Consider the following 27,849-nt stretch of genomic DNA (forward strand, 5'->3'; position numbering starts at 1 on the left):
ACTCAAACTATTCTATCTTTCAGTGATTCTGTGAAATTACAAGAATGCCTTTAGTTCCAAATAGATTGAGACGATAGTGTAATAATAACTTGTATCATAATATGATGTATAATAATATAATATTCAGCTAATGATAGGATGATACTGTAATTATAATGATTCAGCAGCTAAGTTTTAGGTGATAAGTGTGTAAAAATAGAAATGTACTCAGCATCCTTCTTTTCCTTTGAGATTACAGAGGGCAAAGTGATTTATAAGAACAGTGTTATTCTTCTTGCTTCAAATTTGTCTACAGATGTGACTTGACAGAGATGGAGATGATAAGAAAAATGATAGAAATTTCAGAATATTTTTTTGATTCACAGCCTTCTGACCATGAACCTCAGTTCGTCATGGTTTCCTGAAAGATGTCAAATAATTTATCACCCTGAAAAATTGATTTTTAAAAGTGAATCTTTTAAAATCTCTTATTCACTTGTTACTGTTTCTAAGGGCTTTCTGATTGCATCTCACACTAGCAAGGTTTGCAAGACAGTTAACACTTTTGTTCCACATGGCATATTTTAAGACGCAGAGGCTTCTGGGAATGGTAGGTCATAATGTCTTTAAACTTTGAGAAACTACTATATGCAGCTTATTTGTTACTCATACCATTACATACTTCAGGGAATGTTACTGTGTGCTTAAAAGGAAAAACCGAACACTGCCCTCACCCCCCAAAAAAGCCCCAACCAAACCAACCCCAAACCAGCATGCAATTAATCTGAATTGATTGTCTGTCGTTGACATAACACAGGAGAGTTTTCAAATCTCTTCTCTTCTCTGGACCTGTCAGCACTGCATTGAACTGGAATATTTCACCCTGCTGCTGTATTATCACTGCCAGAAGAACTGAACAGCAAAAGCTTTAACTCCCATTACGTGGAGTGTGTGGATCTAGTGACTGTGAATCTCCATTTCGCAAACTGTTGATGAACTGTTTGTCAAACTGGGAGCTGACTGGTGCTGAGGTTTAGCTACCATATATCTGAGTGTATCTGGACATCTTTCCTTTTGTCTTCTGGAAGTTTCGTCATAGGAAATCAGCCATTTATCTGGGTTTGTTTGGTGCCTACAGGTCTTGGACAAAAAGCCCATGCTCAGTGAATCAGACAGACTGGGCTGTACCAAGCTTGTTGCTCTTCAATTGTGTGGTCTGTCTGTGCTTACTGCATGTGTGTAAATGCAAGTCATGTACAATAGGTCTGATGTGTATCCCAGTTGTTTTATATTTGTTGCTTATGTACTTCTAAGCACGTGGGTGTGTATTTATAGCCAGAAAATCCCAAATGAGAGTCCTGTGAGCCCCAGGAAAGTGTAGAAAGTGTACCGTTTGGTAGCAGTAGCTTACTGAATTATAGGTAGGGAATTGATTTATGGTCATTATTTTCTGGCACATTAGATCCCACATTAGACAGTTCCTTTAAATTTGCATCTGCAGAGGTAACATTGACTTCCAGTGTAAACCTTTGAAGGACTGCCCAGAGCATTGTGCTTGGTTGAAGCCTTGGTTGTTACTAATGACATCTTTAAGAACCCCAAACTTATTTCCTTCTTTTATTCAGGAGCATTTAATGTAGGGTTCGTTTGACTTGTGCCTTTAAAACATAAAAATGCTGCTCGATATTATTAGATATTAGCATTGCATAGTTATTGCATGTATTTCTGTACAGGCTGTCTCAACCTCTTACTTAATCATCATTTACTTACTCTTCAAAGCAAATGAAGAGTGCGTTTTAGTTTTCCACTTTGTCATTGGTATTTACAAACTAATTAATTGTTTATATTCATTATGGTTTGATATACTTTGTGTGTGAGTGTGTACACAAGGCCATTAAAATAACATGGCTACCGTTACAAGTTAAAATTAAGGTCAAAGTGAAAATCTACAGCTTAATGTTTCTTCCTTATATGCAGACTGATATTAATATGTCTCTGCTTCTCAGGGATATTTTGACCATGCAGAATGTTTACTGTGTATTCTTACGCTGTAGTTGCATGCACCATAGAGAAGACATGAAACAAAAAAATGATTCTATGGATTTGAATAATGAGAACTAAACAAAGTTGTTGACGCATGAAATAAAAAAAAATGAGTCAAGCAAAGCAAGACAGACATTTCCACTTTACATAGTTAATATTTCATATAATTCTTGGTGCTTGATTTAGTTGATAACTAGTTATTGCAGCTCAGTACGTTACCATTGTAGACTGAACTGTGCTGTATCTGTTTGTGTGCTTGAGACCTCTTGCAAATGTGAAGTGAAACACGTTAGTTTAAAATTCTTTAATTGAGATGTAAGCTAATGTGTTTTAATTCACATTACAGTGGAGTAAGAATATTCACAGTCAGCTGCTGTTGTATAGCTGATGTGTGGTAAGTTGTAACCCCGTGTCTTATTTACTGGTGTTCCATGTGGTTGAAGTGTTCTGGTAAGGAAAAAAACCCCACTATTTATTTAGATTGGCTGCTTAGTCTGCTCTTTCTGACTGCAGGCACTCAAAATGGATTTGCCTGATCTTGATCTTGTTATTAGAGACTTGATTTTAGATTTTATTTTGGCATGTCTTGCAAATAACAGTTATTACTGTGAAGGTATCTGAACATTGCATTATAAATAGAAGCCTTAAGGTCTTAATTTTATCAGAGAAGTTGATTATGGTTGTTTCATTTTATGCAATAAGTTGGCCTTAAACGGTTATGAGGCCTCGTTTCTCCTTTTCCTTGATTCCAAACATACATTATACTAATTTTCATCTGAGAGCTGCCAGATTAATGAATGTTATGAGCAGGGACAGCAAATGAAATTCTGAGGTTTTGGGGCTGATTAAGTAATCTTAAGCAGAACCTAACAATAGTCTTTCCTGCTAGGAATATTTAATGATTGACAGCTCAAGTAGAGGAATAAACGGTCTATGAGGCACAGTATAAAACAATACACCTTAGCCATAGCAGTCAGGAGGATTTATTTTCAAAGATACTTAATTGATTTTGTTTTTTTTTTTAACAGGGGAGTGGCTAATATAGCCAGAAAATAATTGGCAGTTCACAATGCTGTGCTCAGTATGGAAACATGTTTGTCTAGTTTCTTTGAACCAAATAATAGACTACAGGGGAAATACCCTAATACTGATGGGTTTTTTTCCATCCCATTGTTCCAAAATGCTTTTTATATGTTGATTTTTTAAAAAAAATCTTTTAATTTTACACTTGTCATTACTTAAGTATGACCGTAGTTCTTCAGTAACTCTATTAAAATTAGTGAGTCTAATTAAACACAGGAGTCTAAAATCCTGTTTGCTATGGGGAATGTGATTCAGGAAGGTGCAGTGATTCAGCAGATTCCTAGTAAGATTTTCTTCTTGATCTTGAGAGATCGTATTTCTGTTTTTATATGGTGAGTGTATGAACATGGGTTTTGGTTAAAATCTATCATTAGTTTAGGACTGATTAGCTGTCCCTATTTAATAAGAACATCAGTAGTATGGAAGTAATTTGGAATATCATTGCTTTGGGTAGAGTCGATCCTTAGATAAATAGACTTTAAGAATCTTAATTTTACTGACTTATGTCTGTAATAACTCAAAGGAAGAAGGGTAGCCCATTTATAATTTAAACGTAGAATCTGAAATAAACCAAGGTAGTGCCAACAAACTAGTACTTGTGTAATACTAAGAGCTGGTTAAACATTTCATCAGCCAGTGTTATAGAACTATTTTGAGATATTGTCATTAAAATAAAAATAATTAATATGATGAATTTATGATATTAATATGATTAATTGAGCTGTTCATTTCTGCCTGCGAGATCAATCTAAACTCTTATTTGATAGCAGATTTGAACAATTTTGTAATTTTGCTGAAGTCCAGACAAGTTGTTTATTTGTTGCTACAACTACTACAGCAGAAATAGGGTTGGTGCCATCAAAGGCTGATTAATGTTAATGCACGTGAAACTCTTGAGTAATACTTGTCACAGGATTAAAAAATGCTGCAGTCTATTGCTTCTACTACTTATTGCTTTGCTTGCTATTTGAGTTGTCTGTAAGAAATGAGGTCACTGATGATCAGTATAAAGTAAGTGCTGCAAATTGGGAATGTCTTGGCAGCCAGATGGTAATGATTGCTGCGTGCTAACAGGAGGAGCTGGCAGCAAAGGTGCCCAGTGATCCCGGGATGCCCAGGATGTTGAGTTGCTGGAGTGCGTCCAGAGAAGGACAACAAAGCTGCCAAAGGGTTTGGAGCACAACTCTTATGAGGGAACTGGGGTTGTTTAGTCTGGAGAAAAGGAGGCTGAGGAGAGACCTCACTGCTCTCTACAGCTACCTGAAAGGAGGTTGTAGGGAGGCGGGTGTTGGTCTCTTCTCCCAAATAACTTGTGATAGGACAAGAGGAAATGGCCTCAAGTTGCAGCAGGGGAGATTTAGATTGCATATTAGGAAAAATGTCTTTACTGAAAGAGTGGTCAGGCACTGAACAGGCTGCCCAAGGAAGTGGTGGAGTCACCATCTCAGGAGGTGTTCAAAGAACATGTAGATGTGGCACTTCAGGACATGGTTTAGTAGGCATGGTGGTGTTAGGTTGATGGTTGGACTTGATCTTGGAGATCTGTTCCAACCTCATGATTCTATGATCCCTTAACACTGAGTTGGCCAACAGCAACTGGGAGCTCAGTACTGTCAGTCTGGTGGTTATCATTCCTAGAGTTGAGAGACGATTTGGGATTACAACACTTGTGCATTAAGGTTTTAAGATCATCAAGACGACCTCGTGAAAATTGTGGCATCAATACAGTTTGTGAAAAAGTAGTAGCAACAGAGGTGCAGTACTCTTAAGTGGATACAACAGAACATTTTAGATACTCTGTTTTGTTCTGATCTTTGAAGTGAAGATTTCTGTTCAGAAGGCAATAATATGTTGATTAGAAGCTGGAGAAACTGTACTCAGCCCTCTGTGGGTCTTTTTGAGTACAGGGCCCTGCTAGGGATACAAGAATCTGCAGCTGCTTCTTTCCCTCTGTGCTTTAGCTTCTCTCTGGCTGCGGGTCCCTGTGCCAGATCACCTGGCAAATCGTGGGGCTGGTGTTCAGGCTGCAGAAGAGGAGACAGTACCAACGCTACTTCTTGAATACAGGAGCTTAAGTTATGATATAATGGAGTGACTGTGTCTTTCACAGAATGTGTAATATTATTTTGTAAGAACCACAGTCAAGAGCCTCTTTCATATTCCAAAGGTGAGTAGGTCTGTTTTTATCATGAACATGAGATTTCTGTTATTGAATTAAAAAGTAGCTTCAGACTGTGCTCCTGAATGTGCCCAACATGTAGTTAAAACTCTTGGACATACTTTTCAGAAGAGTGTAAACCCAAAGCTTTTGGGCTTGGATGCGTCTGTAGCATTAGCATGTGCAAGTAACAGCTTTGCGTACTGTTATGCTTGTGTAACAGCAGGTGCACTTAATGAATCTTTTGCAGTGAAAGAGTGAAAGTCAGGTTGGTTTTCTTGTTCAAGGTATAAAAACCAATTCCAAATATGGAAGTAATATTTTAATATAAGCTTCAGGGGGAAGGAAGATTAAATAGATCCGTAACGTTTAAACACGAAAGATAATTTTTATTCTCTGTTACATATAAGTATGCAAAGTTAAGTATGGTTTGTACAATTAAGTATGGGGTTTTTTTATCCCTGTTGAGTGCTCCAGACTGATTAGCCTAGCAAAGAGAAAATCTTACTTTCCAAAATTAATTTCAAGTTTGGAAAATAAGACTTCTGATGTCTTAGCCTATTACTTGAAGATGTCTATTCAAACTGCTTTTGAACTTGGATATCACAGCTTTGCAGTGGAAGCTAGGGTGGTATTTGTATACCAAAACCCGGGCTTTGGAATCACATTAGGCAGCAGCTAACCAATTCCAGGAGATTTAAAAAAGAGAAAACTAAGTGGATTATCATTTTTAAATGTTGTTATTTGGGTTTTGAAAGTGATGCAGATGAGCGTGTTAGGCGTGTGGCTTTGAGATAAAAGCTTCTCATTGTCAAAAATTCTTTTGTTGGATTCGTATTATCCTTTAAAAAAATTAATGAAGCCCAATGGTACTCTTCTGTTGTCTGTAAGACCAGACTGGATTTGTCAGAAACAGATATTTAACAGGTAACATGACATCATCTAAATCTCCTTGAGGCACCTCTAGACTGGGGTATATCAATATCACTGGTGTTTTGAGATGATGCAAAGGCTTGTATTGTCAAAATACGAAAGGTAGAAGTTCTCAGAGGATGTTCTTGCATTTGGACAGCTAAGCGTAGGTGACCTCTTTATCAAGTTAAATATTACTTACTGATATCCTGCACTTCCTGAGTATGGAGAAACTTTCTTATACCCTGGAGAACCATTTGTTTGTGAATGTTCTAACTTTAATACTTCTTATATTTGTGGTGAATCTTACTAACACAAACAGAAGACTGCTGAGTATAACTTTCTTTCAGGTGGCATCCCACAACTGATGCTTGCAGCATTCAAATGTTTCTTTTTCCTTAGAAAAGATAAGGTACACATGCATTTGCACAAGTAGGAAAATAAAGGCATTTAAGTTTACTGCTTAAGTTAAGTTTAAGTTTACTGCGCACATGAAATGTTTCTTAATCATAAAGTCATTCAGTGACTTTGGAGAAATGTGGAAAGAGCATCAGAAAAAAAATCCTAAAGGAAATGGGAGAGGTAGAAAAAAGAAATGCAATGGTGAAGGCATTTGAAAGAAGAAGATTATAGCAGGACGTGGCATGTTGTCACATCTTCAACCTGTCTTTGTTGTGTGTTCTTCAACTTGTCTTGTGCTCAAGCTGTTTGAGTGCTTTGCAGAAAAGCGGAGTAGTTTAGCTGTCAAGGTGCCATGCTCTCATGTCAAGTGGAAGTGTATGAAACTCAGTGTTCTTCTAAGAAAAGCAAACACAATCGTCAGTGTCTTCCCTCCCTTCTATTTTTCATGGATTTATTTTTTTTCGGAATAGGATGGTTATTTCCTTCTACAATGGTCATGTTAAAAAGTAAGATGTGAATTGCAAAACCCTTTCTACTGCTAGGCTTTCTGTATGGGGGTCCTGTCAGTTTTTAACTGTCTCAGCCCAGGGGTGTGCACGGCTATTTTCAGTGTTCCTTATCTCAGGATAGAGAAATTTCCGTATTTAGACTGGTAAAACTTTTTGAGGTCCTTGATCCTATTTATTTCCAGTGATATTCATTAATTCATAATGGGGAAAACATTGTAAATTACTTTTTTCACTTCTGCTGTTCAGCCCCATGCAGGACCTTGCAATAGATGTATACTTTGTCCCATGTTGCTTAAGAAGCTACAGTGACAGATGGGTGGAAGAGCATTTTGGATAAAAGTAAAATAACCTTTTGGGAGACCTTTTTTTTTAAAAAAAAAAAAACAAAAAAAACCAAAACCAAAACTATTTGCATTGACACAGATAAAAGTTCTTAAATTGATTGGCTCCTGCCTATGAAGAAGCAGATATGGATAAGTGAGAACTTTGTGATCATTGTCACTTATTTTAAGGTGATTTAAATTTGATGTGGGTTTGCTCCTTGGCTGGCATAAAGGTTTAAGTGTCATTGCAGCTTTGGGAAACTTAATTTAATAAGTTAGTACGCATGAACCAGAAAGAGTCCAGAAATACTTGGTTATGTGCTATAGTTCTGTGTATTATTGCGGTGAGATACACTCTCCAGCAACACTTGTTGTGTTTCTAACTCATATTTTTTTTTGTCATTTATCTTGTAGAAATTTTGAGAGTAGCATAAGTTATAGAGGACGTGTTAGAGTACAGTATTATATAATCTGTAGGCCTCAGTTCCAAATGCAGCGGAGTGGGGGGGGGAAGTAAAACTAAAGAGTGTGGCTGGAACTGTCTGATTAATTAGGAACATAATTTTCTGTTAGCATATGTCTTTTGCTGGATAAAATTGCATACTAATGTAAAGGACAGCAAAGCATATAACACTTAAATTATTTTGGCAGGACAAATATTTCAAAATATTAGTGACAGAACTAAGGTGCTGCTGCTTAGTTTTCAGTTTCCTTTGCAGGGAAGTATTTTAGATTTCATTCATGAATAAAGTCAGATAAGACGTGATAGTACACAAACTTGCATAGCTTCTGTTCAATTTCAGAGGAAGCTGAAGATTAAATAAATGTCATAGTGAAGTGCTAAATAAGCTCTAAAGCATAAAAAAATAAAAAGGAAAAAAGAACCTCTGGAGAAAACACCAGGTTCAGATGGCAGGCTAAGTAGGCTCCTTGCAGGGGGGTTGGACTAGATGGCCTTTAAAGGTCCCTTCCAACCCAAACTATTCTATCAATCTATGATTGTATGATTTATATAATTCCTTCAAGCATTGCTAAATCAAAACTATCAGAATTGGGCAATAGGTTGTTTTTTTTTTTTTGTGGATATAAGTAATTATTTTCCCTGGTTAAACAGGTAGGAAGCCACTTTGCTGGAGTCTGAGAAGACTGGTTTTTGGAGTGATTGGAATTGCTCAGCAGATTTCAGAAGGTAGTGTTCTGTAATCAGAACTTGGCTTCTGGATTTGTTTATTTTGTATGAACCTTTTATGATGAAAATTGATGTACAGTCACCATTTGGCTTGCATCTTAGCTCGAGTAATAGTAGCCACTTTTATTTGCAGTCATGAGGGATCTGTTAAGGAAAATCAGATTGTTTATTGGACTTGGTGCAAAATAGTGATGTTCTGTGTCTTCCTCAAGAGAGAAAGATTTAAGACTGCATCTGGAAGTGATGGAATAAAAGCTTGTTGCTTAAAATATTGCGTATGACTTTTTCTGTGCAGTGAAAGAGGAGATGGACAAGGACAGGCAAGCAAAACATAGCAATGTAGTAGACATACGTTATGATCATTATTTTACTTGGAGAAACCGTATGTTTTCTGCAGACAGTCCCCTACTACGCTGTAGGGCTGTGGATCCACCTTTCAGTGAACAAATGATTTCATTGGTACCTTCTGCAGTCAAGAAAGAATGAGCTGCACTGGTTTACTGAAGATTCAATCTGTCTTTGGGGGTTGGGTAGTAGAATTTATGTAGAGCTTTATTTTGTTGCAGTAGGACATGATTATAGATTTTTTTTTCCTGATTATATGTTGATAAATATATTGGTTTTAATTTTCCAAAATTCTTGAGTTATCTGTGCCTTAAACTAATAAAAACATCTGTATAGCTGTCTCTTCTACCCAAAATACTTATTTTAAAAGTGTAAGGGATGGAGGATGGCTTCATCCTTGCCATTTTAGTGGTATTTCCTGAAAAAGCAAAAGATGAGCATATATATTGAAACATTAAGCATGTCTACTATTAAGTTGTCCATTACAAGATAAATTTTTAGTGGCCATGACAATTAAATCACAGTTTATCTGATTATCTGCAGACTGAATTCTCTTGTGGGATTTTTTGGTCCAGTCATGTAAACCATACAGTAGAGATTTCTGATTAGAATTAGACAGTACCCTGCAGCTTAGCTGTAGAAAGACTGAGTGTAGCAGGATTTTCAAGACAAGGAATGAGGAGACAGTGGTGTTACTGGGGGATTTTTATACCTGCTCCATGCAGCTTGAAATGAAAGGGAGGATGCTTTGCATAATGGATGATGGTAGATTAGCCAGGTTATTTCAAAGATTTGATTATGCATCTTTGCCAGTAAATTATTGGTACTTTTGAGTTTACTTGGTGGATGAAAGGAAGATGGATTATGCTTGTTTTGTAAATTAAGAAACCAAAGGTTGATATTTACTAAAGTAATCACGTATTAAGTTTCAAGGAAGATAATAGTAAGTACATGTGCCAGTGTCTCCAAAATGATAGGAACATCTTTATGAAGCAGGTGACAGAGGAAAAGATGGAGAATTTATTTATATATATTTATATATATTTGAGGAGGGAGAAAAATGATGGAAAATGAGGAATTATTAAAAGGATCAGTTCTGTCTAAAATACCTGATTTCATAGGTTTTTAGGGGTATGACAGGGGATTAGTGTGGACTGGGGGAGAAAGAGCATGAAAGAAGCAGAGCATGGAAATCAGAAGCAGGGAAAAGACCCATTAAAAAAAAGTTTTAAAAAATATCTTAGAAACTCTGAATCTTAACTCATCTAATGGATTTCACAATTCTCTTGCCTCTAGCATTCTACCCCAGTGACCTTGCTTGGGAGAGAAGATTATTCCCCAGAGTTTTCCCTGACCATAGTATTTCCCATCATTACGTTGTGCAGTGGTTGTGTAAGTGGTGACAGGATATAGGTCTGAAGAGTGTGGGGGGGTTTTGGACAAGATTAATGATACTGTCTGTTACAGAAGAGATGGTCGTTCGAACAAGTGTAAAGCAACATTGAAGCCTTAGTGTGAGATACTGAATTGATGCAACATCCTTTTGAAAGAAAATGTTATGATCTAAGTATTGGACAGAGAGAGAATCAAAGGTGTGGGGTTTTTTTTTTTCTTTCAAAGCTATTCAGTCATATAGGTAGGGCGTTAGCTATTTAAGGAAGTAATTTGAAAGAATTGAAGTTAATCTCTGGCTACAGAAAAAAAAGGACAAGAAAGCATATTCAGCCTCAGTGTTCCAAAAAGGAAGCAATAAAACCAAAACTAAAAAGCGTTTGTGAAAAGAACGTTCTCTCTTTTGTATTCAGTTAAAATGTTAGATCTTCTGAAGTGAGTGAGAGTGAAAATCTATCCAGCAGCTGCCCAGCAGTGACATAGTGTCAGAACAAGCGCAGGGTCAGGTCATACCTCCCGTCAGCCTCTGTCTCCTTAGGAATACTTCACGGATCTTTTGGATCCTGATGGAATTTAACAGCTTAGGGAGCAGAGAATTTGTGTAATATATATGTAATTGGTTACTTGGCTTCATGTTAATTCTGTTAGGTATAGAACTTTTCAGCTTCTCTGGAATAGGTGATACCGTGTAGTGCATAAAACCTGGCACAAGTTCTTTGCATAATTTCTCTGGGGATCAGTTCTGCCAAGGGAAGCATCTCCTTTAGTGACAGCAACTGGCTCGAAACGCCTGCTGCTGCTCAGAGAGAGTGCCTCAGCCTGGCAAGGCTCGCCGCTGAGCCTGGGAAGGGACATCTCACCTTCACTGAGTGATGCAGGACAGGCTGCTGTAGCATCCTCATCTGCTCAGTCTGGAGGCGGATCTAGTCCTTATACTAATTCAAGGATAAGCAGGGAGAAATTAGCATTTTAAAATACAGTTTTTCATAGCTACAAAAAACAACACTGACTAAAAGGGTGGAAAACTCTATTAGTTGATAACTCACCAGCATTCCCCCTTAAATCATTGGAGCTACTTGTTAGCTTGGAGTGGGCTGCATGCTTCAAGATCGGAGTATATTAATGTGTCTTTGCCTAATGATATTATTATACTATATTTCTTTTTGTGTATCTTTAAAAAAATTCAATCTAAATGAAAGTTGTAATGTTAAAGTGAGGTTGATGATGCAGGAACATGCGTTTAGATGTAGTATGTTTTATTTTAACCTACTCATTAGTGTGCATGAAGTGACATCATTGAGATTAATGAGTAAACTTGTTTTAATGGATAGGTAAAAAGCAAGAGTTAGTATGCTTAAAAGGATTGTCCTATAATGTTTTTAAATTTATTTTTAATTTTTTTTAGTTAAGTCTTTGTATTCTTGGAGAAACATGGGTTTTCAGACTGACTGGGTTTAAATGCAAAACATAAAAAATTGCAGTACAGGTAGAAATAAAAAAAAAAGTATTTGAATGCTTCGTCTGGACTCAAATATGTTGAACATAGTATGTGTCACTGGTCCTTTGTCTTCCTTTATGAACTAAGTTTCAGATAGACAATTGTATGATAATCTTGTCTGCCTCTAAAAAGAAGTTTGTTAAAATACAAAAAGATTAAAAACAAAAAAACCTAAAATATAAACAGCTGTTAAGAATAGAATAGAACAATAGTTGTTGTAAATGGTACTTGTTCTTTATTCTACTGATTTTATATTACTTCAATTCACATATCGATGTCTAGATTGAATTTCTCATAATAGTTAATTTTTTTTCACATACGACCTATGAGAAATTATAGCATCTTGCTGGAGGTAACAATGTCCATCCAAAGAACCACAGAAAAATTAAGTTGCAAAGGACCTCTGGAAGTGGTCAAGTCCAAACTGCTGCTCAAAATGCCTTCAGTTGGATTAGTTTCCTTGGGATCCTATCCTATCTGAGCTCTACAATTTCTCTTGGTAGCCCGATCCAGCAACTAGTTGATTCCCTGTAAAATTATTTTTCCTTATATCCACCTGAAAATTCCCCTTGTTGCAACTAGTGACTGTTGCTTCTCATTCTTTGACAGTGCACCTCTTCAGAAATTGGCTCAGCCTTCTCTGCAAGCCCTCTCTTCCTTTGGTTAGCTGAAGGCTTCAAGAAGATTTCCTGCCCTAACCTTCTCTCCAGGCTGAGTTAACTCAGCTCTCAGCCTCTCAACTGCTCCAGCCTGCCAGCCGCCTTGACCTTCCTCAGCTGAACTTCTGCCTTATGGCAATATCTGTCTTGTACTGGGTGACCAAAACTGGACATGGTATCCAGGTGCGGTTTCTCAAGTGCCACAGGGAGAAGAAATCACTTTCTTTGGCCTGCTGCCCATTCTCTTGCTGGTATAGCCCTTGTGCATGTGCAGCCTGTGTAAAGGTGGATTGCCGGCTCACGTTCAGCTTCGTCTGTCAGGGTGCCCAGGTGCCTTTCTGCAGAACAGCTCACTAGCATGACAGTCCTCAGCTTTTACTTCTGCATGGCATTACTCTGTCCAGTGTGAGGACTTTGCTTTTGTCTTTGTTGAGCTTCATGAGGTTTCCCTCTACCCACTCCTCCAGCTTGTTGAGGTCCTGCTGAACTAAGACTCTGCTGTCCTCTCAACTACTGTTCCCAACTTAGTGTCATCTACTAGTATGCTAAGGGTATGTTTTGTCCCCATTATCCAGGTCATTAATGAGGGTATTAATCAGCATCACTCCTACTGTCAGCCCTGCAGGAGCAACATAAGTAACCAGTCTCCAGTTGAGCTCAGAACCCTTTGAGCCCACTAGTCCAGACTGTTTTTCACCCAATTTGTAGTCCTGCCATCCAGTTCCTTTCTCTCGAACTTGACTACAAAGGATGCTGTGGGATCCTGCATAGATCCTGGCCTTGCTCAGTTGAAGTAAATGACATCCGCTGCTTTCCCCTTGTCTATAGAGTAGATCTTTTCATTAGAGAGGGCCATGAGATTGGCTAAGTGTGGTTCATCCTTGATAAATCCATGCTGGCTTGGCAATTCAGAGCATGCTTTGTGCAGCTGAGGTGACCGTTGCCCTCAGCCCTGCCCTGAGGAAGAAGCACCTCATAGTCCCTGTAGCCTCAGATCTGGATGGTGTCTTCCCTCAGGAATTTGTCTTGGTCCAATCCCCTGACATGCCAGGGGTGGCTGCTCAGGCTGCTGCAGAGGACCTTGCCCTACAGCAGGTCACCACCTGAGTTATTCAGATCCAGCAGTCTCACACATTCTTGAGCAACATCTCCAGGCTTCCCGTGTGTACCCCTTCCTGCAGCAATGGCTGTGCCAACTGCCTTGGTCCTGGTTCCTGGAGCTCCCTAGGGGTCAAGTCCCTGAGAGGCTGGACCTGAGTCCCTTCACTGCCTCACAGCAGGAAAACTCCTGTGCTGTCTTTTTGCTCCCAACTGCTGCTCACTTACCCCCTGAGTGCCACTGGGTGCTGCATGCTCCTTCCTCCTGCTCTGCTCTCTGGCCAGGGTGTGGAAGCCATTCTGCATTTGATATAAAGCATTGTGTATGTGTAAAATGTCGTTACTAGTAATAGTTATTTATTAAAATCTGGTGTAGTCATGTAAAAATATATATTTTTTAACGTCTTTCTTTCAGAATGGCCATAGCCAGCGTTTGTCATACATATGTAACATTTTGCTCTTTCAGCTGAAGATGTGGTCAAAAAGTTTCTTTCTCTTCTGCATTTTTATGAATAGCCTGCAGGGCTTTTTTTTTTTGTTTGAACAGAGGCATCGTAATGAGCAGTCCTGTAGCCTTTGACTTGAGCTCCCTCTGACTGAAACCACAGGAATGTTTTTTTCCTCCTTTAGTAGTTTCCTTACAGATTGCTTTTGCTGTCCTTCAGAGGGGCAGGCAGTCCCAAGGAACCCTTTCCTGCCAGGAGTCATGGTGGAAAAACATGAGATTTTTTTCATGGCTGGCGTGTGTTCATTGCCCTTCTTCTGCCAGGAATGTAAGAGATGAATGCCGGAGACTGTGGAAATCAAATCTCTGGGCCGGTGAAGTTATTAAGAGAATCTTGATATCTATAAGCTGGGCAAGAAGTTGCCATTAAACCTCATGCAGAGATAATGTGGCCTGGAGTAAGATCTTACTGTAAAAAATCATGCTTGTTAAGATTCCCAGAAACTGCAGGACATGACAGAACTTATGCAGAAATATATTCCGTTTATAATCAGCAGAGAATTAAGAGATATATGCTGAATTAGCACTTTTATTACTGGTCCAGGCCCAAATACTAACCATTTGTAGGAAGTCAAGAATGGGAAAACTCAGGTGAACGGAAAAATTGTCTGTAATTTGCATCCTTCAAAGCTCTTAATAAGGAGGTATGTTAAAACAATCTAATTGCAGCTGAGGACAAAAGAGTCTGAAGTGCCATCTATCCTACCTGGCAGTTTTTGATGTGGAATATAAAAAGATGAGTTGGTAGGTACTGTACAGACACAGAAGCTTAATTCATTTAGAGGAATGAATATTTTATCTTTATGGCAGTAAAGTAATAGTTCTAGCCACATGTCTCCTTTTGTATTTTTTTTTCTACTCAACACTGTCATTTAAAAATTCATTTAAGTTTTGAAACTCTTCTTGGTTTAAATTCTGCGTTCTCCACCAGATTAAGTTACAGTGCAAGCTCAGATTGCTTTCTGGAGGAAAAAGGTCAGCAGTGGAGGCTCTGAATTGTATAAAGAAGATCCTCAGTTAAGATGTAATTGAAGATAAATGAAAATTTGGAAATGCCTCCAAATGTGCATCTTTTTAGAGATCTCTTTGTTCCCAGGTATAAAAAGACTTCTTCAGGATTTCTAGTGTAGGAGAAATATAACAACGTGGGACGGATTGACAGTGGTGATATTCAGCGATAGGTCAGGAAGTTAATATCAGTGGGAGACCAGGAGGAAAGAAATTATTGGCCTATAGAAAATAATACAGCAGCAATTCAAATATACCAATTTGCTTGTTAATTACTGGATGAAATTTCCTTTTTTTCATAATGTACATTGGTTAGATTGAAAACAGCAAATATTCAGTCATTTTAAAAGCAATTTTGTATGATGGACAGTAGCTTTTACAGGGCAATCCTCTTGCACTGAAACTATTTTGTCTGTATTAGGTATGACATAAGTATTATCCAGCGACGGCAAGCTTGTTTAATTACAGTGACACACTGTTGATCAAGTCTAACCTGCATATCAACTGAAGGATAAGCTGGACTGCAGCCTTTGTTCCACTGGCTGTATTGACTGGCTCTTTGTTATCAATCTTCATTACAGAAGCTGAGACATTTTACTTATACATAGGCATACAAAATTAGGTGTTTTAATCTTGAGCTATATCCCACATTGAGTGTCTGAGGCGAGTGTCCAGTTCTTCTGAAAGACGTGGGGAAAGTCTTGTCCTGTTTGTCTAGGAGCATCCATGTACCTTCAGTTTGTGTCTTAATGAAGACATAAAAGGATCTGTTACTCTGATGAAATTCAAGATGAGAAGAGCAGCATGTGAGCTTGTTACTTGGATTTCCTGCCTTGCCTGGAAATTTTGTGTTGGTGGCTGAAAACTTAAGTTGGAACTTACTAAGTATATTTTTCTATACACTATACAGTACATGTACAAGGCAATCTATCTAGCGAACTGCACGCAGTAGTGGTTGTAATGCCAGTATCTTCACTCAGAAGTGATGGCAAGCCCAGCGAGATTGCTTGGCTGTAGTTCGGGCTCAAAGCACCCACATTATGCTTAGGAAAAATGATGCTTATTGTGCCTGGCCCTCTCTCTCAGAAAAATGAAAAAGAACGCAGGTACGTATTCTGGTAGTCATGGACTCAAGCTTCTTCCTGGGGAGAGATAAGGCTGACTGCTGCTGAACGTGAGCTTGTGTCTCAGCCATGTGCATGGTACGTTGGTCTGTGATGGAGACTGACAACGCAGACATACCTAATAAAAACAGAACTACCACCCTTGGATTCTGAACAATTCTGTTAAAAAAAAAATCATGTTACTCATATTGCCTATGTATTTTCTTTAATCTGGGCACCATAAGTTTATCTTGTTGGCTTTTCTGACCTATAAATATTGCCTTATATTTCTACACTGATGCTGTTTTCCAATGAAGATGGGTGCTTTTCAGTAACTGAACATTTCTGTTGGGTGCATTGTGATCTTCCAGGCTGTAAAATATTATTGGGGAGTAATCTTATATACTAATAAAATCACCTAAATTTTGGAAAGTGGCTTTGAAAGGGAGAGAAAAGTAGTTTTATTGTGAGGACATAAAATGTAATTGATTCTCCCTCTATTTCCAGGTACTCCCACTGGAAAACAGAATGAAGGACACCATGCGTTTCCCACAGGCGCTGAACATTGGCATGGGAATAGTCATGACCTTGTATATCTCACTGGCCACTCTAGGGTATCTGCGCTTTGGGGATGAAATCAAAGGCAGCATCACTTTAAACCTGCCACAAGATATATGGTAAGTGCATCTGTGACTTAAAACGAGTAATCTAGAAAGCAAAAACGTTGCACAGGTTGTTCCATGCCTCAGTGTTGTCATGCTTGTAACGGTAGGCGCTGGAACTATTTTAAAGGTACACTGTATGTACTGTCTCTGTGCCTTCTACAGTTGAGCTATGATCCTAGTCAGTAATTTCTTGCGTATTAAAAGGAATTTCATATGGAAACACCAGTGATCTTTATAGAATTCCATCTCTAATAGGAGCTAGTTCCAGGTGTATTGAAAGAAGTAACGTGGTTTGCAACCAGCTATATTGCAGTTCTGAAACCAGCTAGTTTTGCCTTGGATATCCTGGTGATATAGTGGCCTTTTTAGTGGAATCATTGAATTTAGCGGGTAAACAACTGGAATAGAGGACATCAAAGCTGAATAGATTTGTAGTTCAGATTCAAGTCCATGGACAATGGATAATAATGGCTTCCTATCAGGAAAATGAAGCTTCTGCTTGCCAGTGTCTCAGCGATATTACAGTTTTTGTTTAGCTTTTTTTTTAATGCTACGAGAGCTCCATGTGTCACGTGCTGGATATGCGCTGAAGACTATTTCAACTGGTTCATTGTTAGTTCTGTATCTATGTATGGATAGATATATACTGTAACTGTTCATTTAAATATAACTTATATAACTTTATTACCTTTATGTCTGATGTGCCTATAATTAGGTATATCAGCAGTACACAAGTGTAAAAGCTGAAAAGTATTTTAATGTTTTCATTCTGATCAAGTAATTTCTTGCATGTTATATGCTTACATCTACTTGTAGTTCAGTGTCTGTTGTGGTAGCATGTTGAAGTAGTGAAATTATGTGAAATAAAAACTGCTTTGCTGAACTGAATTGCTGACTCCTCTTTTTACTCTTTGAAAAAGAGTAGAACACATTTAAAGAGTGTTCTTAATTTTCAAGTGTTACTTTCTCACTCTCTTCTTTCCATTTTCATTCCTTGGAGTCAGTATGAGCTATGCAATTTTCATATTCTTCAAAAGTTTTGTTTAAGTGCCTGACTAATTCCAATGAGAAATACATGAAGTGATAATAAAATGCTCTTGAAGGATGAACATTTTTTTTGGTTGCTAGAATTTTCATGTATCTGTTGTTACTTTTTTTACTTTTTTTTTTTTTTTGTACTGCTATTATAAAACCTGAGATTTGGGCCTCAATTTCTTGCCTGTTTTGTGGTTTTTTTTTCCCTATTTTTTCGTATGCTTCCGTTTTTTGAGGCATATTGCTCATGTTATATATTTAATCGTGTCCTTTCATTGAATATACATTAAAAAACCTAGAGGTCTTCAAACACTTACTGCATCCATTCTGTCTATATGATGCATCTGAAAAGGAAAATACTTCTATTAGTAATATGTGGTATTGCTCACAATGGATATGATTAGTGAAAAGTTTCTTTTAAATGGTAGATCTAGGTTTATTTGTGCTTAAGATAAGTACTCTTAAAAGAGGAGGGAGAGGAATGTGAAATACAAGGTAAAGTTGCTTACTTGCTTTTTATTGCACTCATGCAAGCGACAGGATGAACTATATTCTCCTGTAATATTCTGCTTTATTCTGCAGCCCTGCTGTCTAACAGAGCTGTTCAAATAAGAGTTTTCAAACAGCTCTTGGCTACAGTGCAGTTGTGATGATAAGATGATATTTATCCTGATGGCTTTACAGACTCTAATGCAAAGAAAGAGATAATAAAAGAGATGGAAACTGGTGCTTTATAAGGTGGAGAACTGGCATTTTAAGTTTAATAACCTCAGAGCTGCTCAGGGCACGTATGTAGGGATAACAAAGTCATCTGTTTTCTTCTTACCCTGGTTACTACCCCAGAGCACCAAACAAAATTAGAAGGAGAAGCAGCTCTGTGGTACGCCCATGGGTTGTGATGTACGATGCTATTGCCGTGCAGTACTGTGAGTCTGCCTGATACAGTACTGATGAGTAAATGCCTGCAATTAACTGTGGTAGCAAAACAAATTTCCAGTGAACCAGTATTTTGAACCAGTATTTCCAGTGGCAGTATTTTGTTATTTAGTCCTCCTGTAAAAAGCCAGTAAGTGCTAGACTGAACTAGAGAAACGCAAGGAGCAGATGAGTTTTTATAAGAATGTGGTCGTGCGAAAGAGCCTGGAATGTAGCAAAGCAGTGAGACTTGGTTTATGTGTTTAATTCCAACTGGACAATCTGTCTTAAAAATAAGCCTTTACTGATAAAATTAAAGTTCTGCTGCTTTCTGATTTCTGTTTGATGTTCTTGCAGATGAATTGACCAGAAAGCATACAGAGGCCCTAGACCGGTTAAGTCCTTAAGTTTAATTTAAATAGAAGACTGCTCATATGCTTAAAAATGTTCTGCTAGATCGGAGCTTTTGGAGAAGAGACTTGCAGAGTTCTAGTTTAGATTGTGTTTTGGAGTGCAAATTGTCATTCAGCATGATATATTAATTAGAATGTGCTGAAAATTTACTTTATGAAAATAGTTTTCAGCTTGTTTTTACTGATCTTTAACAACTTCTTTCTGGAATCAAAGAATTCTATTTTACTGCATTAAATAATTTTTCCTTTTTTACATGCACTTATGTTTAGCTGTTTGGAATATCTTAGTAACTGTTTTTTGTATCCTCGGAAGTATGCGGAGTACCTAGCGACACGAATCTTTTTACACAGTTTGTTGCTGACTAGAGAGAGGACATATAGGCACAGGGTATAGTTTACCTGATTTACCCATGATCACTAGGTACCTCCTGACCCAAGCCAAGGAGGGGCTCCATTTGCCTGAAACAACACATATTTATAGTAAAAAAGTGCATAATTATTGTTGTGTGACCATCAGTTCAAGCCACGTTCTGAGACATAGAATCACAGAATGGTTTGGGTTGGAAAGGACCTTTAAAGGTCATCTAGTCCGACCCCTCTGCAAGGAGCAGGGACATCTCCAACCAGATCAGGTTGCTCAGAGCCCCGTCCAGCCTGGCCTTGAAGGTCTCCAGAGCTGGGCCATCCACCAGCTCTCTGGTCAACCTGTGCCAGTGTTCCACCAGTCTCATTGTAAAAAATTTTTTCCTTATAGCAAGTCTGAATCTACTTCCTTCTATGTTAAAACCATTACCCCTTCTCCTTTCACAACAGGCCCTGCTAAAGAGTTTCTCCCTGTCTTTCTTCTAAGCCCCCTTTAGGTACTGAAAGGCTGCCATAAGGTCTCCCCGGAGCCTCCTCTTCTCTAGGCTGAACAGCCCCAACTCTCTCAGCCTGTCATCACAGGAGAGGTGCTCCAGCCCTCTTGATCGTCTTTATGGCCTCCTCTGGACTCACTCCAACAGGTCCATGTCCTTCTTATGTTGGGGGTTCCAGAACTGGACACAGTACTTCAGGCGGGGTCTACGTTATGGGAAATTCTGCTTTAGTGCTTAGTAGTGTCCTTGGATGGGATCTCATAGACTCATAGAATGGTTTGGGCTGACCTTTAAAGATCATCTAGTCCCAACCCCCCTGCCATGGGCAGGGACACCTTCCACAAGACCAGGTTGCTCAAAGCCCTGTCCAACCTGGTCTTGAACACTTCCAGGGATGGGGCATCCACCCCCTCTCTGGGCAACCTGTTCCAGTGCCTCAGCACCCTTATTGTAAAAAAATTTCTTCTTTGTCCTTGTTTGGGGTCTTATCTTCTTGAGGCTGAAGGTTCTTTCCACAGTCTCTTCTTCATTAAGATATAAGTGACAGTCTTTGTCCAACAATTCCCTTTCTGTGAATCCCAAAGGTTAACTACCATACAAACATTAGAGCATATTAACATACAACAAGACGTTACACAGTTGTCCTGATTCTGGCTAGTATAGAGTTAATATTCACCTGAGCTGGGTGGAGAACTGGAGCTGGTAGCCCCTATGGCTGGGATAGTTAACTAATTAGCTAACAGCTGGGGTTAATTTACCCAAATTAGCCGAAGGACTATTCCATCCCATCTGACATCATGCTCAGTATATAAGTGAGGAGGGTGCTGAAGGGGAGCCTCCTGCTACTTGGAAGAAAGGAAGTGTGGAGATTTGTTGTAAGCCATTATACTGTATTTGTATTCCATCACAGTTTTGTTTTCTTCTGTCATTACTGTTAAATTTGCTTTTTGTTCAATCTCAACCCATGTGTTTGGTTTTTTTCCTGGTTTTTTTTTTTTGTTTACCAATTCTCCCCCTATTCTCTCGGAGGGTGGGGGGAGCGAGAGAGAGACTGCATAGTCTGGTCCCGATCGGGGCTGAACTACGACAACAGTACTAGTTCAAGTGGAAGCTTAGCATAATTAATGCCCTGTTGAGTCTAGCTGTATTGATACACAAGTTTTGTTACACTACTTTCCAGTTTTTTTTTCCCTTAAAAGAGGGACAACAAAATCTAAACTGTAGAATTGGAGAGGGAGACTTTTGTTAACTTCTATTAGCACATATGAATGATTTTAAAAGGTAGCCTAAGGAGCCATCTTTATCTAATTGGAATATAATGCTAAATTACTAGTAAAATTACTTTAATAATACAAAAATTGTTTCCTAATTTGGAAAATTTGAATCCTTGCAGAGCTAGAAAAATGTCATGGTGATTCTTACCTTGAACTACTTTGTATTTAAAGCTTTGAATCCTGTTTTCAAATATCTTTTAAAAATTATTTTTGTAAAGTTTTGGAGGAGTGATCTGAAGCCTGAGGTTACAGGCTAATTGTCGGTAGCTGGTCAGTTTTTGTTAATGAGTTTCTGGAACAAGGACAGTGATGCAGAGCTGATAGAACAACGACTCTGTTTTTCCTCTAAATTTCTTAAAGCTGCTCAGCAAACAAAAAGAAGCGTGTCTCAAAAGCAGTGGCTTCTAAACTAGCTACGCCATTGTGTCACCGTGTGAAGTAATGTAATAGTTCTTCTGTCCCTTTGAATATGCCTCTGGGGCTTTGTTGAGTTGTGTGCAGTGATGGTCACACCTTTAATACAAACGGTGTAGGAGCTGTTAGTCAAAGGGTATTTTTTTTTACCACATATATATATGCTTTTAATTCCCTCTGTATATTTGTCCAGCTAATAAAAAAGCTGATTTTTTTTTTGTTAGCAGTCTTTCAGTATAATAACAAATTAAAAACTTAATGAACTGTCTTGCAGTTGTGAAATAAGAAGCACAAGTTATATAAAGTTAGGCTGCCAACCCTTTCAGGCTTTTTGTTTTTTTTTTTAAAAAAAATATTTTCCTTATTTTATACCTGAGCCTCACAGCCGCTTTTATTATATTTCTCACTGAGATATAGTTTATATGAGGGTAAATGAACTTTTTTCCTTGATTTTTTTTTTTTTCACTTTTGAAATGACACTTTTTTTTTTCCTGATAAATACTAATAATCTTTTCCTTTACTCACAGAATAGGGTTTTCTGGTTCTGCACAGATCTGAAAAAAAAAAAGTTAATATTAAAGCTGGATGGTCTGAAGTCAGTTAATATTTTTGGAATAGAAAGGAGTATTTTGAACCAGTTTAGGCAGAAAGAAGTTAAATGTAGCTGAGTTTTATATTGTTATAATCAAACTGTCCACTTGGTTGCATTTTCTGAATGTTTTTATCTATACTTCAATGACATGAAGGGTGGAATAACACTAGAATGGAAAGAGATTAATGTGAATAGAAATTCTTTCTTCTTCTTAAAATGTAACTTGTGCCTTTTACCAGTCTGAGTAGAGATAATTTTGCTTTTTATATAACTGAATTCTTGGAGTGGTGCAAGACAGCAGCTTGTCTTTGGCACAGAATTTAAAACCATTCTAAAGTTTCAACAAAATACACAGTCTCTTTAAAAAAAAAAATCTTGATGCCTAAAATGTTTGTCTAGTTAGAGCAGCTCTAGTCACGTATGTTAGGAAAGACATTCCTGCCTCAGAATAAACTCTCTTCTACACGTGCATACGTTCTTTTTCCAATTTCTTTTTCTTAGAAGTGCATCCTGCCTGTCCACCACTGGCGTAAGGCTGGCACAGTTTGGAGCTGTAGGACTTGGTACTCCTTTGTGTTGCTAGAAACCCTATGAAATCCTGACATGGCACAGTAATTTAATGGTGTTCTGGGCCCAATGGTTTTTAAGAGGAGGGTGTGGACAGCAAACAAATTTGCTTATGTCTATTTTCTACCCCTAGAAGGCACTCCTTTAAATAAAATTTCCTGAGATGCCCTCTTCCCACTGTGAAAATTTTTTTAGGAGCACTGTGAATATGCAGAAATCTGGAGGATATTGGTATTAATCTTTAAAATGTCTGCTGCCACTGTGAAAGGCCTATCGATGTGCAGATTATATTTGATGTGAATTTAGAGTTTTCTTTTCCCAAATAACTGCCATCTGTTTAACCTGTTCTTCAAGTTTATTAATTTACAATTGCACAATACTTTTCTTTTTTTTTGGTTCGTATTTTGGTAGTCAGCTTGTCTTCTGCAATTTTGTAGGCAACAACAATTTTTTTTTTTTTTTTTTTAAAATCTGGTAAGGTTTGTTTTAAGTAAGGATTTAACTTGCAAGCAGATAATGTTATCTTCTTGTTTGATGAGGGGAAAAATATATATATTTTTATGTAATATATATAGCCTTAGTGCCATAAGCAAACTAATTTTTTTTATGAAGAGTTTGCAACTTACATAAATGTGTAAATGTTTTCAACAGGTTATATCAGTCTGTAAAAATTCTGTACTCCTTTGGGATTTTTGTGACATACTCGATTCAGTACTACGTCCCTGCAGAGATTCTCATTCCAGCTGTCACCTCCAAAGTGGAGCAGAAGTGGAAGTTACTCAGTGAGCTTGTGGCGAGAGCACTATTAGTCTGCTCAACCTGTAAGTATGTGCAGAACATCCATAGAAAAGCTTGCTGTTACGTGTTGTTGGGGCCTGCTGATTTAAATACCTGTTTTGTTATTTATTTTTCTGGAGGCTAGGAAACCTGAAATTTTGTTTCTATGATTCAGTATGTTTTGACTTTCATGAACAAGTGAATCTGATGTTGTATTTGTATTTTAACCACACTTTTTTCAGTAGGTGTGACCAATTATTTGACAGCCGTATCTTTTGCCAATAATACTCTAAATCTGCCAGCTCGGAAATAATTTTATTAGAATGAAAGTTTTTAGGTAACAGACCCACATTACTGTTTCATGTCAGCGTTCCTCTATACGATCTGCAGTACATGCTGCTTGTGGAGAAATCCTTTTTCTGTTTTTGTCAGTCTGAGGATTAAGCCTGGGGTGTGCTGCTCTGTATCCATAAAATAGCACTGGCAACATGGATGCTTGGTCACTGTGTCCATGGAGGCCCGCTTATTTTAGGTGATAATGCTCCAAAGTGGTTTGGATCTGCCCTCACTGCCTGTTACTCCTGTTGTTTTTCTTGCTTGTCCCCTACTCTTCCCATCCCTCCTGCTTTGTCCCTGCTTTTCTCACAGATATCAGATACTAGTAGGAATCAGCAGCGTTCACTGAATGGTGAGCGTGGTCTCATCTAGGAATCGATATTCCTGAAGATAATGAACTGAGGAGGAAGTTTAGGTTTGTCTTTACAGCTGCCATCTAAGGTGCTGAATAACACGGGAAGGTTTTCTCAAAGATGTTATAAAAAATTGTTTCTGGTTCAACACTGGCTTCTTGACTCCACCATTTGCACTAAGACAAGCTGTTTACGTCAAAAAGTATCAAAACTGCCAAACAAGCAAAAAATGCTAAATCTTGTTTATTATGGGGGAAAGTATTGACGAAAGAGAAGAGTTTAGTTTTTGTTGGCTCTGTTCTCTTGGTGAGTACTGACCAGTGGCTAATGTGCTGGATGGCAGCTAATAACTGTTTGTTGTCAAAGAGAACTTGAACATCCAGTGAGACCTTCTTAAGGTCAAACCTGTTTAGAGAAACAGTTTAATGTCGGTGCAATTTAATTACTGCAGTAAGCAAAGGGAAATACCATTGATCTAATAACTTGCTGCTCTGAAAATACATCTGCTATGTGAAATTAAAAAAAAAGTGAAAAGCTTTCTTGAATAATGAAGTGCAAATCTCCTGAAGCACCATATAGCCTGTGTTCTGCTTCAGGTGTTCATGGTGTGTAGCAAACCTGTTAAGATTTTAAGACTGAGGGTAGATGAATAGCTCTTGTAATATGTGAGAGACATCTAGATGAAAATGCTTCAAGCTCCAAAATGCTTTTTAGTGCCTCTTCAGGACCCCAGTAAACTCTCCAATCTTAACCGTATCTTGGTGTCATGACACCCTCAACTTCCACTCGTTTTCTGTTGCCCTTTATGTGCCCCTTATAACTTGTCCTGGTAAAGATACCACAGTACTTTTGAAAAGCTAAAATTCTTGTAGATCCAAACTGTTGTTTACAGCTGAAAGTTTTGAGAGTTTATAGGTGTGAGGTGTTCTCAGAGATGTGTCTTATGAGAAGAGCTTGTGCTGAATGGGTTTAAAAGCACGTTTCCCTGTTTGACTTGGGAAAATTATAAATGACTCCATAATATTCAGCCATAGTTGGGGTTTCTTTTCTCAGTTTTCTTACTGAGCTTTGTAATTACTGGGTAGTCTGGGAAGGCAAAACTGGGGAACAGTCTCAAAGAAAAGGAAGCGGAAAAAGAAAGAAAATTAGCTTTAAGCTCTGGAAGAGGACTCTGTGAAAGCTAAAAATAAACAAAAGCAAATCAGAGATGGAGTACCTTGTGAGCAGGACTGGAAAATGGAGTGGTTGCCTGTTGGGTATGCAATTATGCATTGTGCTGGGTTTTTTTTGGATATTTATTTCTTTACAAAACAACAACTAATGATCTTTCTTTTCTGAAGGCATTATAAATACTTTTAAATCACTCAATATGAAGTGAATGCTATATCTCTATTTATTTTTTTAAGTATGTCGTAAAATTGGACCTGTTTGTGCATTTGGACTTCTGGTTTGTGCATTAAAACTTATCTGTGATGTGAATTTGTAAAGGGGACATGCTGTAGTGTTACAGGTGTTACTGGGATATTTAAGAGTATTAAATTGTTCACTATAAGGCACAGAAAAGTAAAAGTAAAGTTTACTCTTAGATGTTTGATATTTGCCAGGCTGTTGTGTGATATGCTGTAATTATCCTAGTTGTAATTTCAGGTTTTTTTTTTTCTAGTAGCTTCTACAAATTGTATGCATGCAATATCTATAATACTTTTTCACCAGCAATTGTGTGTGCAACCTCCCATGCTTACACTGATCTTCTGGTTGTCGTTTTTGACTGAAGCACTGGTTATAAACAGAATTGATTTAAATAATGCTTTGCTTTCACTAAGTGCAGATCATGGTTACTAATACAATTCAGAAAGTCTTTCTTTAATAGAAAGAAAAAAATCCCAAACCTTTTAAATTGAATTTTAAAAATGAAATGGTTTTGGTATCAGTGACTGAATATGTTGTAATGTCTGGACCATTCAGAGGTCGTACACTGATCAAAGGGACTCTGCTTGGAAGGAGTTCTTTGCAAAGAGAAACTTCAGCCGTGTTGCTAATAACACATTAGCTTTTTAAGAGAAGACTTGACAGATCAGTTATTACAGTTATCAGTTATTGGGGCTTTTACAGTACTGAAATAAAAATTAGGTCATTGTTTTATCATTACACTATATCGGAAACTTTGCTAGGGAAAAAGCATACCCTGAACTGGATTTTTATTTATTTTTTTTTAAATCTGGTAAGGCTTGTTTTAAGTAAGGACTTAACTAATGACTGAAGACATAACATGCATCCAAAAAACTCATATACCTTGCTTATGGTTTTTCATTATTGACTTGCTGATTTTGGGGCACTTAGCATTGCAGGAGGATGATCACAGGTACGTTATGTATTTTCAGATTTGCATGTTCTCCTTCTTCTGCAGTTGTTTCACAAAAGAGACCTTATCTGAAGTACACTGTGGTAAATACACTTGACCCCTAATGTCACCAGTCTGAACCAACCCTTCAAGCTCGGGGCAGAGGAGGAGGCACCCAGCCATTGGGAAGTGCAGGACTGGGCTGAGGGGTTGTTGCTCTGGGGGTAGGTCAGTCTTTGCTCACTGAGCAGTTCCTGAGGAGCAGTGCGATCACTTTGATTCTTTTTCTAGACAAAATTGATAGTTAAAGTTGTTCAAAATATTGTTTTTTACTATATTGGAAAGGAAGTTACAAGTAGATTTCAGAACAATGTTTGCAGTAGGTATCTGACATTTCACATCTGTTCTTTGCAGCTTTTTCAAGACTCTGACAGGCGATGATGTTTGTGGTATTTGAATGTCAGATAACTTCAGTACTTCAAAATATTTGTCAGCATGGAATTTTTATGTTGAAAGTACTTACCCTGATTTGATGTCTTCAAAACATGTCACAACAAATAGTTTGGATCTGTATTTGCTGCATCTGCTTGGATACAGGGTAGGCGTGCTAGTGGTTCAGCCCTTAGCTGAGCCTGTTGTGTGATGGGGTTGTGGCTGCTGCACACTGGGATTAACCATTTGAGTGCTAAGCTTTGGAGCTTGCTTCTGAACTGGACCATCCTAGCTGAATTTTTAAAAACTTTGTTAATATCTTTACATAGAACAGTGTAAGTTTTACTTTTCTCTTTTGAGAGACCAGTTTGTCTGGGAGAACAAGAAAAAAATCGTTCTACCCAAATGAGTCCTGTTTAGTGCGTTGCTTGAAATAAGCTGCCATTGTATCATGAGAGCTTTTCACTCTTCCCTGCTTACCTGGCACTGAGATCATGGTAATTCTGGAAAGGGAGAGTTTGGAGAGGTTTTGTTGAGCCTAAACAGTTAATTTTCCTATGTTAACAACTTCAAAATGTGCTGAGCACGTGGAGATTGAGAGGAGATCTGGAGATCAGCTTCAACTGCCCAGCATTAGCCAGTATTGATGCTAAGTGGTATAAAAAGTATTCA

The 27,849-nt window shown here is 38.0% G+C and overlaps 1 protein-coding gene across 1 annotated transcript in view; it reads left to right on the plus strand.

Annotated features, from left to right (window-relative positions):
* SLC36A4 (solute carrier family 36 member 4) overlaps positions 1-27,849 on the plus strand; it is a 98,397-nt gene that overhangs the window by 17,360 nt on the left and 53,188 nt on the right. The window contains exons 7-8 of the mRNA XM_086742751.1: positions 16,714-16,883; positions 23,590-23,759. Of these exons, the coding sequence (XP_086598877.1) occupies positions 16,714-16,883; positions 23,590-23,759 (340 nt within the window). The remainder of the gene's footprint in view (positions 1-16,713; positions 16,884-23,589; positions 23,760-27,849) is intronic.

The sequence above is a fragment of the Chlamydotis macqueenii genome, chromosome 1 (assembly GCF_036417535.1).
Source record: "Chlamydotis macqueenii isolate bChlMac1 chromosome 1, bChlMac1.mat, whole genome shotgun sequence".
NCBI classification, from domain to species: domain Eukaryota; kingdom Metazoa; phylum Chordata; class Aves; order Otidiformes; family Otididae; genus Chlamydotis; species Chlamydotis macqueenii.